General features: G+C 35.3%; 1 protein-coding gene across 3 annotated transcripts in view; it reads right to left on the reverse strand.

The window, feature by feature from the left end:
- Positions 1 to 1155: 1155 nt before the first annotated feature.
- arhgef7b (Rho guanine nucleotide exchange factor (GEF) 7b) overlaps positions 1156 to 17357 on the reverse strand; it is a 235691-nt gene continuing 219489 nt past the window's right edge. For all 3 annotated transcript variants that reach the window (XM_039745898.1, XM_039745900.1, XM_039745901.1), the window contains 3 exons: positions 8559 to 8658; positions 8319 to 8373; positions 1156 to 2307 (listed from right to left, as the gene is read on the reverse strand). In XM_039745898.1, coding sequence (XP_039601832.1) covers positions 2185 to 2307; positions 8319 to 8373; positions 8559 to 8658 — 278 coding nt within the window. In that variant the 3' untranslated portion in view covers positions 1156 to 2184. The remainder of the gene's footprint in view (positions 2308 to 8318; positions 8374 to 8558; positions 8659 to 17357) is intronic.

Below are 17357 nucleotides of genomic sequence, written 5' to 3' on the forward strand. Positions count from 1 at the left end.
GGACCCATTGTCAGACCCTATGCTGGTACAGTGGCTCCTGGTGCACGACAATTCCTGGCCTCATGTGGTGAGAGTATGCAGGCAGTTCCTGGAGGATGAAGGAATTGATACCATTGACTGGCCACCACACTTTCCTGACCTAAATCCAATAGAACACCTCTGGGACATTATGTTTTGGTCCATCCAATGCCACCAGGTTGCACCTCAGACTGTCCAGGAGCTCAGTGATGCCCTGGTCCAGATCTGGGAGGAGATCCCCACAACACCATCTGTCATCTCATTAGAAGCATGCACCGATGTTGTCAGGCATGTATACAAGAACACAGGGGCCATACAAAGTGCTGCATAATTTTGAGTTGCTGCAATTAAATTTTGGCAAAATGGACTAGCCTGCCACATAATTTTTCACTCTGATTTTTGGGGCATCTTTGAATTCAGGGCTCTGTAGGTTGATCATTTTCATTTCCATCAAGCGATGTGGCATCCTTTCGTTCCTAACACATTACCCAGTCTATATCAGTATAGATATCCAGGAGGATTTCTTTTTCCCATTGAGATCTGATGTGTTTTCAAAGTGTTCCTTTAATTTTTTAATATATATATATATATATAGATAGATAGATAGATATGAACGGCATTATATGATTGATAGATAGATAGATGTATTTGTGATAAAAGGATTAACATAAACTCACAAAAGGGTGAGTGATTTCATAATAGTACTTTTCACCATTGTAACAGCTGTTGTAGCTATAATATTCTATTTATTGTACTGACAGGGTAAGTCAAAATTATGTTAACATTTAAATGGCTGAGACAATTTGTTCACAAAACATACTTTATATGTGCAAGATGATTTACAGGAATTTTTCAAACTGTGGCACATAAATTGTATCTAAGTATATACATAGCAGTACCATTAGTGTCAACATAAGTTTGACTCACCCTGTAGAGTTTTGTAGGTATGCATCCCACCAGTAAATTAACCCTGCACACACGGAGTAACAAGCCAGATTATCAGTGGGGCTGTTTTTAAAAAAACAAAAAAAAAAACACAAAAACATTTAAATGAAAGTAAAAATGTTTTAAATGTTAAGTAGGTCAACTTAATGAGACCTTAAAGAGAGCCAGTAAAAGCACACAAAAGGCAAGATGTCACCTATTTACAAGTTTAATTCACAGAAACACCATTGTTGCTTGTTAGTGAGACAAAAATAAATAAATAGTGGTCACAAGACAATAACATGAGACACGCAGAATTCCGGGAGGAGCACTATTGTAATGCTCGGCCATGACATGTTCATTTCAATTTTAGGACAAAATGCATAAACACGTGGAGCTTTAAAAGTCATTGGTCATTGTATTTGAATGTTTTTTTTTTTTTTTTGAATTAACACACGTCACAGGACTGGACTCTTCTGCTTCTGAAACATACAGTACTGTACTCTTGTGACCACCTAGTCTGTGATACATGAAAACTGTCATCAGAAATACAATTCTGCATTATTTACAAAGAATAAAGTAAATGCTTCCATTTTGAAGTCTTGTATGAAACAATATAAAATGAGTTTTTTTTTTCTTCAAAACACTGGACAAACAGGAAGTTGAGGTAATTAAAAACAGGCAAATAGAACAATAAATCACAGAATGAGCGGCTAAGAAGGGCAAGTTACCTGAACGCTGGCCTGTACCTGTGCTCACTTTCTTTTTATAAAAATAACTCTAGACTGTAGTGTGGCCTCAGAAGAACATGAGGCATGAGTAAGAAGGAAATGTTCCCAGAACTGCTACCCAAGAGCCGCGTCTTTTCATTCCGGTCCACACCTCCTTTGAATTCTGCAGGAAATGTGGCTGTTGCTTCTAGCCAGATGCTTACAGCAAAGGCAGCTCATGCACAGAAGCTGCTTGCCCTCACTGGTGACAGGCACCGAACTGCAGGCTGTGGAATTTTGATCGCTCTCTTCAGAACCCAAACATGAAAAAAAAAAGCAGCACTTGTAACCATACCAACAGTCTCACCATCCCAGTCAGCGCTGTTCCACGGCTCAGTGACCACAAGTTTATTACTGATGGCTGGCTGGATCCCTGATGGTTGGGTTGAAAAGACTTGCAGTTCATTTATATTCAGTCAGCGTGAATATGTCATCTGAACGTAAGGAAGCAGAGTTATCAGGGATGGTTTGTCTACAAATTAGTTTCATCCCATGAAGGATCGTTCATATTCTTTATAAGTTTCCTAACAAGCTTTTCCAACTCTTTGCGAGCCCTTTGCTCTTCTTCAAGTGATTTTTTCATTTTCTTATTATCCTATTCAGAAAAGAAAAAAAAAACATCATTATTGTACGCGACAGTAATTTCTTTAAAGCCACAAAGGTATTAAATATTGTTTTACTTAAAATTATTTAAAAACATTTTGCAACGACAAAAAAGGGAATTGGACAAATGGTTTACCATAAAAGAACAACCTGGAAACCAAGCCATAACAATGTCTGTTCATATCAGAGAAACACATACTTGCAAGCAACCACAGCCATTCTAAAGGCCCTGCTATACCCTCAGTATAACCCATCAACTTAAGGATGGGGTAAGGGAGGCAAACATCATAGATAACTAAAAATACTAATGACACTATTTAGCAATATATATCAGAAATAAAAATAAGCTGAGAATAGTGCTGCTGCATGTAAAGAAGAAAGCTAAATTGGCTAGGGAGCTACGAGTTTTTCATGTCTCATACTTGTGTCTATCATGTACTTTGTGATTAGTGGGTCCAGGAGTGACACTCGCTTGGAAGAGTTAATTGAGTCTGAGCTATCTGTCACAAAGTGACACAAGAACTTGCCATTAGTCACTGTTCCTTTGAAATTCAGAGCCATCAAGGACTCAAATCTTCTGTCTTTTCAATTTCAATTATCGAAAAATAAAAAAAACAAGGTATAAAGATATAAACTGCAAGCAACAATTTTAGTCAGTACACCAAGGTGTGGGATGCATGTTTACTGAACACAGAAATATTACTGTGGTACTATAGAATTAGCTTTGGTGAATTCTGTTACTTAGGATACGCATTTTGTTACAAACGTAGCCTTAAAGATGCAACAGACCTTTAAAAGGAGGAAAAGATTTGAAAAATTAAAGCATCACTCATTTGTTCACATTTGAAATTCCAGTTAACTTGACTTGCCCATTAATTACCTTTCTGTGCGATTAACTACCTAAAGTCTCCGTCTTGCACTGATGTAATCTCATAAGCCTGACAATGTGATTTTCTAATAAACCTGACTGGAAAAGTAAGTAAGTAACTAGTTGAGTGAGTGAATGAGTGAGTCTGTCTATCTATCTATCTATCTATCCATTGTCACACATGCGCGATCAGGAGGGAGCTGAACAGACCAAGTAGAGGTAATTACCCGCCAGGGCAGGGGGTGACAGGGTTCTCTAAACCTATTTCTGTTATCTCTGCAGAGCAAATCCGGGAAAACCTGCCTGATTTGTCACTCCCGGTTCTGGCGTCCAGAAAGACGTCACTTTCGGTTCCTGCGCCTACAAAGAGACGTTACTTTTGGTTCCAGTGCCTAGAAAGACGTCACTTCTGGTTCCAGCTCCTAGAAAGATGTCTCTTTTGGCCTGATGACATCATTTCCAGTTGCCGGCCTATAAAGACTCCACATCCCAAAACCTGATCAGTTCAGTCTTGGAACTCAGACCAACCACATCTCTCTTGTTTTTCAATACCCTTTTGCAGCCAGTGACAATATATGGGTGGCTGCCCCAGACCTTTTATTATATGTGTTGAGACTACTTCTTTTACACTATCTATATGCATACATACATACATACACACACAAACACACACACACACACGAGTGGGACCCAAAAATCCTGGTAATCAGTCAATTGTACAGTAGTAAGTTGCAGTCAAATGAAATATGCTTCTAGATCACATGCTTACAAGTGTGGTTAATCAGCCTTTTAGGTGGCATTGAGCTGCGTTGTTTGAGTGCATATTTATGGCATTTTATTCCACAACATTGCAGATGAATTTGGCCTTTTTTGCTCCCCTAAGCCACCCTGGCAGATTTCTGAGAGACAATAATAAATTTAATTTCATGACATTGATGAACTTGTTCGTCAAGAGACTATTCACTGGGAAGAGAATATTAATCAGTGACATTACACTGAAGTGCTGGGGCATCTACCAGAAAAGTATCTGGGGAAAAAATGTCCAGAGAAATGGCTCATACAAAAGTGCATTTTTCATCATGACAGTACACCTGCACACGCTCTTTTGCCAGTCAAAGAGTTTTGGTTGCTGTAATTTTCACCAGATCTTGTTTCCTGTGACTGTTTTTGCTTCCAAAATTAAAATTGAGACAGAAAAGAAGATTTGCTGCAGTGGAAGAAATCTAGAAAAAAAAAACATCCTAGGCTCTAGACACGGTAGCAGAAGATGAGTGCAGGAATTGTTTCCAGGAATAGGAGAAGTGCTAGGACATGTACTGTATACTGCATCTCAAGGGGGTATTTTGAAAGCAACTGAAAGGGAATTGCTGTAAGTTTTATAATAATTTTTTTGAAACAATCTTGTTTAGTGCTGTGTCAGTGTTCCAAGCTAAATGCAGTAAAAGTGATAACAAAAAAATCTATTTCTATATATATTCTGCTTATGCTTTCAGAAACATAACATGGGCTTTTGAGGATATTTACTAATTTACATTATTTTTTTCCGTAAGTTAAATTTTACTTTTACATGAGTAATTTTTTTCAGGACCAACATCTTTACTTTTGTGTGAGTAGTTTCCATGTCAGACACTTAAAATTTTGTCTACATACTAATTCGTAGATTTTATAGTACATTCTCCACCTCTGTAACTGCCAGTTATTTAAGGGTGTACACAAGATCAAGGCATGACAATCATCAGCAAATGAGGTGGGCACTACAGTGGATTGACTGTTAAGTGCCAGAATGATCTAAAATGTGAAGAAAACCACCACATGAATGGCTGTACAGTTAAAGACTTCTGTCAAGGTTTGGTAAAAGTGAAGTGGGAGACGGATGCTCTAACAAAGATGTGCAAGATCTTTATGTGCATGTATTATATAATAAGTAATTTGTACAACAGTGATTGCATTTTAGCTATGAATTTGTCACTGTGCTCTAGCCATGCAGGGTCAGAAGTGATTCTCAAACGAGAATACACATCTGGGGACAAACCATTAAAAAGTGTCTAATGAACTGTGAAGGCTCCACCCATAGGACTTCCTCCTGAAACATCTGCCCCCAATTTCTCCAGTCTTTGCATTTTAAACTGTTGCGGGAGTATCAAGGGAGAGAGCAATCAAGATACTGAACCAAATACCTGATGCTGAGAGAAAATAAAAAGCTAAAATTGCTCTTATTCATTTGGGAGCTCAGTAGCATGAGGTAAATGAAGCTTAAGAACTAATTTGAATGTTTTAATGAGTGCTGCAACAGTGGAAACAGACAGAAAGGCGCGCACACACACAACACACATGCACACACTAGACCTCCAGAGCCGCTGCATTGTCTGCTCTATCTTTTTAATGATTGCATCACTATATGACACAACAACAGCAAACAGAGTTTAGATAAGCATTATGGTCTATGGGTATACTAGTATGTTGAAACACTATGTCTATTCTGTCATGGCATGCTTCTATTTCCAATTAGTTAGTAATGTTCAATCTCTTTAGTTATTCGTTTAGACGTGCAGTCAGAAGGTTTTATCAAGGATGTTGTGCAGTCTCATCTCTGCATCTACAGGTGTCTCATTTATCAGAATTGTTGATTTGGGTACTGAAATCTGCATCTCCTGATGCTTTTCATTATCAGCTTCCTTAACTGCAGCCCTTTTGATGGAGTGTGACACACCGCCTACTTCAAGTACATATTTTGCAGTTCATATTTTCATGAATATATCTGCCAATTATTTCAAGTTTACATCAACACCTACAGTGTCATTATAATCCTGAACAACATACAGCATACACAGCACCTGCGAAAACACATCATTTACGTTCACAATGCTTCCACTGATACCATTGAAGGCCAATGTATAATCTGGTGATACAGAAAAGTGTTTTCCTTGCATCAGGTTATGCTTATTTTTTAAAACAAGCATTGTGCTCTCTTCACACACAACATATATATATATATATATATATATATATATATATATATATATATATATATATATATATATATATATATATATATATATATATATATATATATATATATACAGTAATCCCTCACTATATCGGCTTCAGGCTTCACTCTATCGCGGATTTTAAATGTAAGCACATCTAAATATATAATCACAGATTTTTCGCTGGTTCGCTTTCTGCGGACAATGGGTCTTTTAATTTAGGTTACATGCTTCCTCAGTTTGATTGCCCAGTTGATTTCATACAAGGGATGCTATTGGCGGTTGGCTTAGAAGCTACCCAATCAGAGCATGTATTACATATTAACTAAAACTCCTCAATGCTATAAGATATGCTTCCCGCGTGGCGCTTGTTTGCTTCTCTCTATCTTTCTCACTCTCTCTGCCTGACGGAGGGGGTGTGAGCAGAGGGGCTGTTTGCACAGAGGACACGGACGCTCCTCTACAAAATGCCGCTTTATCGCGGTCCTTCTGTATACTTAAAAGCACGTATTGATTTTTTGATTGTTTGCTTTTCTTTGCCAGTGCTCTCTCTGACATTCTCTGCTCCTGACGGCGCTCCTTTAAAGATAAGATATGTTTGCATTCTTTTAATTGTGAGAAAGAACTGTCATCTCTGTCTTGTCATGGAGCACAGTTTAAACGTTTGACTAAAGGGTGTTATTTCATGTCTAGAGGGCTCTAATAATGTTAACAGTGTGGGAGAGTTTATAAGGGCTTAAAATATATAAAAATAACCATACAAACATATGGTTTCTACTTCGCGGATTTTCATCTATCGCGGGGGTCTGGCAACTCCATGAACTACGCGATATATGTGTGTATATGATATATATATATATATATATATATATATATATATATATATATATATATATATATATATATATATATATATTACTGTATATATATGTGTATATATATATATATATATATATACATATACATCTAATAGGGTTTTTTTGGGATAATTCTCGACTGTAGAATGTTCATCATAATCAGAAGCTTGCCCTCTGTCGGACCAGATTAACAAGAGCACCTCTGATCTTTGTCATTCAAAATCCCTGCCCCTACTTTGAGCTCAACCATCATGAGGTATTGGACTGGGGTAGAAATGTGACACTCAGTGAACCGGCTAATTGTTCCTACCCAGTTTTAAGGAAATTTCACTCATGATTGTCTAAAAGTGTATGGATTATCTGTCTGGCTTCAGCTAGACTACTGTGCTCTGATTCTGCATTCAGTGAAGAGTGATATACAAATAAACTGAATTGAACTGAATGTGTAAAACCTGAAATACACAAAGATTTTTAGAACCATTAAATACAACAATGCTGACAATTTAAAAAAAAAAAACACAAAACATTTTGCGGCACCACACAACTCACACCAGGAGTATTTATAATGCTTATTCCTTTTTTTTACTTATATTAGTACAATGCAATTCATTGCCTCTCAATACAGTCACTTTTGTTGTCAGTACACTTATTCCAGCATTCTACACGCTTGTGTTTAGTTAAGTCAGAAGCCAATTATATGCGGCTGCCTTCACCCTTTCATCACTTGAAAATTAACAACCAATTATTGTATGGCGAATTTCTTGAGCGTTGCTCAGCTGTCTTTGAGATCGATGGCCCCAGCTTCTTCTTACTTCTCATTAGTAGTTGATTACACTTGCACAATCATATCTGAACACCTCCATCCATTTATACACATTTCAGAAAGGCAAAATGTTGTCCCCACACCAGCGCCTAAATGGCTGTGAATTTCTATTCTTTTATCATTTTTCTACGTACAAAAACTGTATGATATATCATATTATTCCTGTTCTTTGATGCAAACTGATACATGTGAAGCCATGTTTTCAACTCAGTAGAAACTTGCATAGTGGTCAATGACAGCAGGGCACTGAACCGCCTGACAAAGGGTTAGATTTTTTTTAGGGAGCTATCTCACAAAAATAACATGGTAACTAAAAAGTAGGACATTTTTGCCTACAACAAAAGTTGCTAGACAACACAATGGAATTCTGGAAAAAGTATAGTTTATTTCAAAACATCTTGTAATATAAGGTTATCAACTGTACTACCAGTCCAAAACTTAGAATTCAATGTCAAATCACATGTGTACCTGCTTCAGTTCTTGAACTTCATCCTTCAGAGCATAAACTGTATCCACAAGGCTCCTACAAAACATTTCACAAAAAAACAAGATTAGGGTACTAGGTGTTGTACCAACAACAAACAACACATCAAAGAAATCACTGTACCTGAATTTCCATCTTTTAACTGTTTGAAACAAAAGCATATTCTGCTTAAATTGAACACACACAGCTATAACTAAAGACAAATGGAAAAGAAACTCTCTTACTTTTCCTCTATCACAGTCTGGCCATTGCTTTTGGTCTCTTCAACTATTATTTTCTCCTCTTCTGGAAACAGCACATGGGGCGCCAATTCCTTTCTAGAGCCTGTTGTAACACAAGAAATTGCCCGCAATTTGGATTTAGCCTAGTTTTAGGAATGAACATCATCCTACAGCATACTCTGGAACAAAGGCATGCTAATGAAAAATACAATACAATACAAGACATACAAGAAGATTCCATGCACTGTAGCTGGATCTCAGTTTCTACATATAATATTTTTTTTAACATAAAACAAATTTAATTAAAAAATTGAACACTGTAACCAAAATCCTCTTGCAGTATCTAAAAGAGGTTCCACTTGTGCGGTTTTCTTCTGTTTTGAAGCATCTCGAGAAAGCTGGCAAGAGAATGGCCCCTCCACAAACTGAAGGGACAAGGGAGGCCGCACTCAGCAGTCAAGTAGATAATTCTGTTGGTGTCCTTCCCAGCATACAATTAATCACCTGAAATCACTTTTTTAATTTTGATACGCTGCATTATTTTATAACTCTATTTCAAACATAATATATTCTGATGGAAACTTTAGCAAACGTTTGTCTGAAACTGTACACTAGACGTGGTCCATCTTAAGGGAGCAACAGTGCATTCCGAAAGCTTCAGTGTCCTTTCCTTCATGTAACACGAAACAGGAGAATCTGCTACCACTCAAAAACAACAATCATAAAAATACCACAAGCTATCAAATGCAAAATTTATTTCAAATTGTATATTACAATGTGGTGATTTTTAAATATAAAACAAACACTTGTCATTTTCAAAACACAGACAATAATGCACATACTGTACAATAAATATGCAACACTGAAATATACATAAAGTTAGGATTTGGAAAAGGCAGTTTTCCATTTTGGATGGCTTTCCACCTCTTTGCAACACTCATTGACAGGTAATATTCGTACAATTTGAAAACAATTCCTTAGTTTTCCAGATAAAAAATAAATGAATTCATAAAATAAAAAGCAGGTCTAGCAAGACATTCCACCAAGTAGATGGAATGATGGCAATGATGTCTCACTTCCTTCTTGCTTCTTCTTATTCACAACTTTAAAGTATGTCTGTATCATGTTGCTGACCAACATATTGAGAATTCACCGTAAGGTATTTTTGCATTTGTATCCCATGTATTTTTATTTTTAAGGCCATCTACTTCAAACACCAGCTCAACACTTGGGATTTCCCAGTCTAACTATTGTTATAGTGAGAAATTAAACTAAGATAAAACTATGAACTAGAGGTTGAAGTTCAAGTGTGAGTTGTAATTTAATTTAAAACAAAAACTCTGTTAAACAATTAACAGTATATGTAGTTTTGAATGTAATCTTTGCAAGTCAAAATAATATGCAGACGTTGTTCAAACAGACCCCTTGTCTGCTCCCTGCCTAATTACGCATATGAGTGAGAGGTAGTGAACGGCTCTTGTTGATCTCTTATTGAATCAAAGCACCAAATTTCAGTCCAACCGTTTCACAGAAGCAGCTTGCACTTGAATTGGAAGTGAAGCAAAATAAAGCAAAATTCTTATTGACTCTGCTTTTCTCAATTAAATGTCACTATGGTAGGAATCTAATTTTAAAACACTGTAATTAGCTTTCACTTTAACAGTGAAAATTGCTATTTGTTACTAATGCTTAAATAGAAAAACAATGCCTTCAAATGAGATTTTTATATTGTACATGAAACATTTTTAAATTAGTGCAGCTGCACAGCCTAATGATTTCAGACTATATCATTATGTATGCATCATGATTTACTTGCTTATGTGAACCAACAGCTGGATAAAAAAAACAAAACTATATAGCAATCAAAATTTTACGTGTAAAGAATATTAAACAGTTAACAGGTACTGGCACACAAGCAAAAAGCCACTGGCATCCTTTGTAACTGCTGTGTAAATACATCTGGAAAGAATAGAAATTATAAAAATAAATAGAAGAACAGATACCAACACATACAGTAAAAACCAATTCACAATTAGATAGTTTGAGAAGTATTGGGAATGCAAGCTTTCAATCAGATTTTCAGGTGATGAATGAAGGCTGCCTTTAAACAAAATACACTTTTCCACAATATATACCAAACCAGGTCAAATGTAGCTCAGAATGGTACAACACAAACCTCTTTCTCGACCTAGACATTCACAAATACATCAGGGATGCAAGACTGTTTGCGAGTGACGTCAACAGGCACCAGTGTGCTTCATAGTTTCAGGATGTCTCCTGTTTAAACCCAATTGGAATAATAGCAATCATAATAAACCCTAATCCATCAGCTGCCTGGTCTGGACTGACCCCGGAAGATATTACAGCTTAGTCAACAATGGCAACTTGTACTATACTTGCCAGCATGCCAACCATCTTACTCAATTAGGAGAATCAGAATTTGCCTGCCAAAGGTACAATGGGAAAATTTTGTATTACTTTATCAAAAAAATAAAACAAAATAAGTTCAAGTGGAACTACTCATATGTACTGTCAGATATGCAAGCTTAGTGAATGCCTTGCGGTTATGGCATAATTAAAAACATGGGGAACAGTCTGATTGCAACCCCTGCTCTAACTCAATTTCCATTTTCACAACAGTGCAAGAGGAATTATTGGAGGTACACTGACATCACTTCTGCCCATCACCTCACTGCTTCCGCCTCCACCTCCGTAAAAACCACCTGACCTAAGGGAATGGCATTGTGACTGGGAGGACAATAAGCACAGACGTCTGTGAAAAGCTGCGACATTTATGTCGAAAACATCATTAAAGTGCGCTCTTTTTATTTTTTTTGATTCAAAGGTTTTTCTATTTTCAGCTGGACATTAAAGAAGGATCATGTCAGTGTCCCAACTCTTTTTTTTTTTTTGCTTTCAGAGCCTTATTTTCACTCTCTCTCTGATAATATAATATATACTCATATAAATGAGTTAATAAGGCTCTATATACAGTAGATATATATTATTTGTCCTCTTAGGGAGTTGACTCAGGGGGGCTATCAAAACCTAGGGCCTGTTAAAGCCCATTGAGGCATTCCTTGTGTGATTTTGGGCTATAGAACTCTGTGTGTGTGTGTGTGTGTATATGCATACATACATACATACATGTACTGTATATATATACAGGTATATATATATATATATATATATATATATATATATATATATATATATATATAGTGCTGTAAAAAGTATTTACCCTTTTCCTGATTTCTGTCAATAAATCAAATCATCACTTAAAAACTGCACTTTGTGTTTACTTGGGTTCTCTTTGCCTAATATTTAAATTTGTTTGATGATCTTTGCAAAATGTTTACTTGGCTAACTAAAAGTTCCCTTCTTGCCTAATATTTAAATTTGTTTGATGATCTGAAAATATTTAAGTGTGACAAACATGCAAAACAAAAATAAGAAATCAGGAAGGGGTCAAATACTTTTTCACAGCACTATAAATACATATATTAAATATAAAAAAATCTTGGGTCGAGACATGATTCTCTCAGAGACAATTTAACGTCCCGTGAGACAAAGAGGACACCTAATGTACAGGCTTTTACATGATCGAAGCGCAGCGTGACATGCAGAGGGGGTGGACGACCGAAGCCCATACATTACATTATATAAATATATATATAAATATATATAAATATATATATATATTACATATATATATATATACACACACACACACACACAAATACCTATCTTTCAAGCTTTTATCAATATTATAGTTGATGACTGAACATGCAGAAACACTAATAACTGTTTTTTCCGGCACTTGTGAACAATCACCTCATGTTAACAGCATCTGAATAAACTGTTAGATGTAGTTTTAGAAGTGTAATACTAAAATGATATGTAATATATGCATTGTATTGTATTTTTGATGTTTCAAAATCAATAAATAAAAACAATATATCCAGACAGAACTCAAATCAAGTTCAGCATGAAATCCTGATTAAAATGAGAGCATGCACGAAAGAAGGTAAGATGCACAGCTCCATACTCCATGGCCATGCACTTTACTAGAAGGGTGTAATGATGCTTACTATATCATGAATCTGTTTGTTTTACTTTCAAAAGGAATATGAAGTGGAATGGAAACTTTCTGAATGTGTCCCCACAATTATTCAACAGTCAAATTTTCAATGGCTGGCCTAGTAATTTTTATTTAAAACAAAAATTAAATGTTCTTTTTGAAAGTAAAATTTGTGACAGGACAGAACATGACGTACCAGTGGAGACCACAGTAAAATCACCTGGCTCTTTGCTTTAATGACCAATAACCTGACTCATTAATGTAATACTCTTATATATCCACATACTGTATATATACATTTTTAAACACATTTTGTTCAATATAGGGCTGCAGGCTGCACCGGGTGCAAGGCAGATAGGAGTTAGTCATAGGCCACATCCATGCTTTTCCATACTAAGCAATTTTAGATTCAACAATTAATAAAAGTTCCTAGCCTTTTTTTCCAAATATGTGGCAGAAAAAAAAAAACATGCAGAAAAACAGAAAACGCACAAACAGTGACGAGGTTACACTGGGAGCAGCACACATAGTTGCTTGCAGTATAAAAGCTTTAAAATAAACAATGGCTTCAGGCAGACAACTAAACAAAACAGGCAAAACCCTACTAGAAAGACTGCACAGAAGAATTGCCAGGGTGACTTTACATCCATTACTGCTTAGAATTTAACACTGTACAATATATTTTACAGTTTAAGGTACACAAAATTGATTCGAAACAGAAAAGGCAAAAAAAGAAAAATTTGTGACGGTTATCTTCAATTCACAACTAAATAGTAAAGCACAATGACTTTGAACACAGTTTCAGTCATACTGCTTTTAGAATTTCATACAATACATATTATTATTAATTACTAATTTTATACTACAATATGCATAATTGTTGTGAAAATATATGTTTCTTAGTGCTCTTAGAGAATATTAGAAAACTCTTTAAAGGAGAAATGTAGCATTAATAAAGGAAATTATTCCAATTAAGTGAAATTCCAGCTGCTTAAAATATTATTTTAACTGCAGTACTTAACAATGACAACAGCCTACTACCTGCATAAAATGTCCAAACAGGTTATGTGATACTTTTGTGTGAGTGAGTTGGGTATTTTAGCAAATTTAGAAGAGTCTAATTCTGTAACACTGCAGGAAGCAAAATGCCAGTCTGTTATTATATTTTACTTATTCTATGTTAATTAATGTTGACTTATGTTTATTTTTAATTGTGTCTTCTATTTTTCTATTCATTTTGTAAAGCACTTTGAGCTACATTTTTTTGTATGAATATGTGCTATATAAATAAATGTTGATTGATTGATTATTATTTTTTTAACCATATATTAAAGGAATGAATTGATCCGTATTACTGTAGATTGTAATCAGACATGTGATGAAAGTAAATACACTTTACTGACTCTGTATTTTATTTATAAAATGACTATTGTGCTCTTCAGAAAAATCAAGATGTAAAAATACACATAAGATGCAAACTAATCAAAGGCTTGGCTTAAATTTAGGAAATATTGGTTTGCAATGAACTGCCCGATGCTGTTCACAGTGTCTATTGTACTTTACCCACTGTGCACTCACACAATTTGTCAAGACTGCTTTTTCATTTTTCTGTACATTTATGGTTTACACTTCCATAGTATAGACGAGTTTGAATATTTGATACTTTATATTGTACCATTTGAGGCAACTTGTAAGGGTGGAAGCTTTTAACGGTATTAAATAAAGACTACTGATCTAGAAATTTACATCCATCTTTTCTATATGCAATATTACTACATTACTCTGTTCCTTAAAAAGACATTACCAAGTCTAAACTTAAAGGCGCATCAAACTGAGTGTGAAAGTTACAGAAAGTATAGAAAGGGAGGATCTGTCCTTCATCTGGTATTGAATAAAAAGAGAAGATCAAACATAATAAAAACATAACATCTTCAAAGCTGCCTAATCTAATTCAGGATCAGTAATAGTATGTAACTGGCAATGAGTTATCACAATTGAGCAGCAAGTTGTGTATTTTCTTACACAATAAAACAAGCTGGCATGTTACTAAAAATGTTTAAACTATCTTTTTTTAAAATTAGTTTTAAGTGAAAAATCAACACACAGGTCAAGGCAGTCAAGTTTAACAGAACTATATGCTAAGCGATCTGTATTGCTTTAACTAGATATAACTCGTATTAGTAGTCAATGGTGAATATATGTATTTGACCTTTTCGAATTGCCCCTGATAAGGCTGGTATTTAATACCTGCTATTTCCTTCCCATTTTTGCACAAAAACTGGAAAAGATCTTTTAGGATGTCAAACTGCTTTCCTTAAAAAGACTTCATAGTTGTTAAAGGCTCTATTCTTTTCAGAGACTGTACTCTACTCATGGTGTTCAGTTCCTTGAGCGTGAACTGGTGTCAGCACAAAAGCTTAGACTCCATGAGCTGTCAGGAAATGCCTGCTTTTTGTATGATTCTGATACTGCATCAAGGTAAGCTATAAAACACCCCATTATTGAGCAAAAGCAAAATAAGGCAGGGTCTGTCATTATTCACAAGTGAAAACACCAACACTAAAGGTGCGTCAGTTCTGAATTTGTTTTGATGTGCTAAGTGGTGGTTGGATACTCAAGAGGTGATGACCATCACCAGTAATATGTGTAGCTTTACTCAATAGCTGTACTGGAAAAAGAAATACCGTTGGAGTGGGCACTCTTTTATGCTGTGAACCAGACTGGAAAAACTTATTATTCTGCCTGTTTATATGTGGACCTTAAACAGTTCAGGGATAAGGAGTACAATCTCTCCAGGAACCATTCAGGAGGAAATACTGTCTATTGGCCACTGGGGTTTTAGGTTAATTTCTTAATTCTAGATGTAATCATGGAAATTTTTCCATAATGGAAAATGTCTTGCCAGCAAGAAAACAATCAAAAGCAAAGAGGCACATTGTACCACTTTTGTGGCAGGACAGTGCCATAGAGCCTAAGGAAGCATTTGAAATGGTGAGGGCAATGCATGATGGTTACTGTATATGAGGATAGTAGTGCTTAGTAACAAAGCAGATAAGCGCTTCCTGTTTTCTTGAACACGTTTCCCACTTTTTTTGTTACAAAAAGTGTGTTTTGCATATGTTTGTGTTCTGCCATATTTTGGTTAGGGGACTGGCAAGAACTGCTTTAGAAAATACTGTAGGTCCAGAAAACTGAGACAATGCTCATTTTCTCTTCTGTCTGCTTGAAATGCATTAATTTCCAGAAGAGAGCAAAGTAACTTAAAGATACCATGCAGATACTGTATACCATGCAAGACTAAAACCACTGAAACAAATTGTCATTAGCATTATACAAATAATCTATGCCTCCTTTAAGCCACACAGTTGTTTTCAAACTTTTGTGAAGCGCTATTGGCTTGTCGTATAGTTAACTGGAAAAAAACAAGAATATAAGTGTCATTTATTAATGCCCATTTAAACTAAGAAATTTAAATGGAAAACCAGTACGCTGCAATTAGTCCAGCCTTTGCTTAGGCAAGTCTATCGTAACTCAAAAACAGTTTCTTACCAAACTAGTTCATGTGTCCTGTCCTGAAAAGCCAAACTACAAGAATTCAAAAACAAGTTGCACTTTCTAGTGAAACATTTGAAAAGTATGAGCATCACATTATCTTTACTGTATGAATATTTCAAAGAACATATGACAGTGTTCATTTATATATATATATATATATATATATATATATATATATATATATATATATATATATATATATATATATATATATATATATATATATATATATATATATATATATATATATACATACATATATATATATACATACATATATATACATATATATATATATACATACATATATATATATATACACATACATATATATATATATATATATATATATACATGTTTGTTTATTCAAATTAAGAATATAAAAATAAGTAGAAATCTGAACATATTTGAACTTAGGTTAAAGATTCTGGAAATCTGGATGCATTTTTTAATACTTTATTATTAAGGTAGCGGCTGCAGCACGAACAAACACAAACAGGGGGGAAAAAATAAAAAAAAGAATTCTAGTGGTACTTGAGCAACTCTTATTTAAATATACGAGCTAATAAAATTGTGAACATCTGCACCACTGTCTTCTTTTCATTCCAGTACTGACAGCTGGCTGCGAAAGTCCTTTGTGGAAGAGCAAGCCATTAAAGCAGCCAGTGAAAAGGAACTGAAATCCATACAAGCCACACATGCCGATGCTCCTCATTATTACTGAGATTTTTTACATTTTTTTTTAACTCGTACATCTGCAAATCATGAAGCGCTTATGATACAATTGTGGGGGTCCTGCTTGCAAAACTCAACTGCAGTCCTGCAGTACAAACGTAATATGACAGTTTAAGATCAGGAGGAATATCGGTTAGTTAGTAAGACCATGATAGGGTGAACATGGCGAGCAGACAGGCACGTTGAAGACATACTTGATTTTGGAGGGGTCCATTGGGCAGCAGCAGGGTACCATTTATATTGTGACATTCAGAATAAAAAGTCACTCAGCACCTGTGGACTCATCCAGAAAAATGTGATTATCACAGTGTCAATTCAGAGTCCATGCAATCTGTCTACTTTTTTACATTCTCCTTTATCGATGCAGCAATATCTTAATAAACCTCATTGTTTTAGACATCAAACTAGCTGCTGCATAAGACAGAGACTAA

This window comes from Polypterus senegalus, chromosome 2 (assembly GCF_016835505.1).
Source record: "Polypterus senegalus isolate Bchr_013 chromosome 2, ASM1683550v1, whole genome shotgun sequence".
Taxonomy (NCBI): Eukaryota; Metazoa; Chordata; class Cladistia; order Polypteriformes; family Polypteridae; genus Polypterus; species Polypterus senegalus.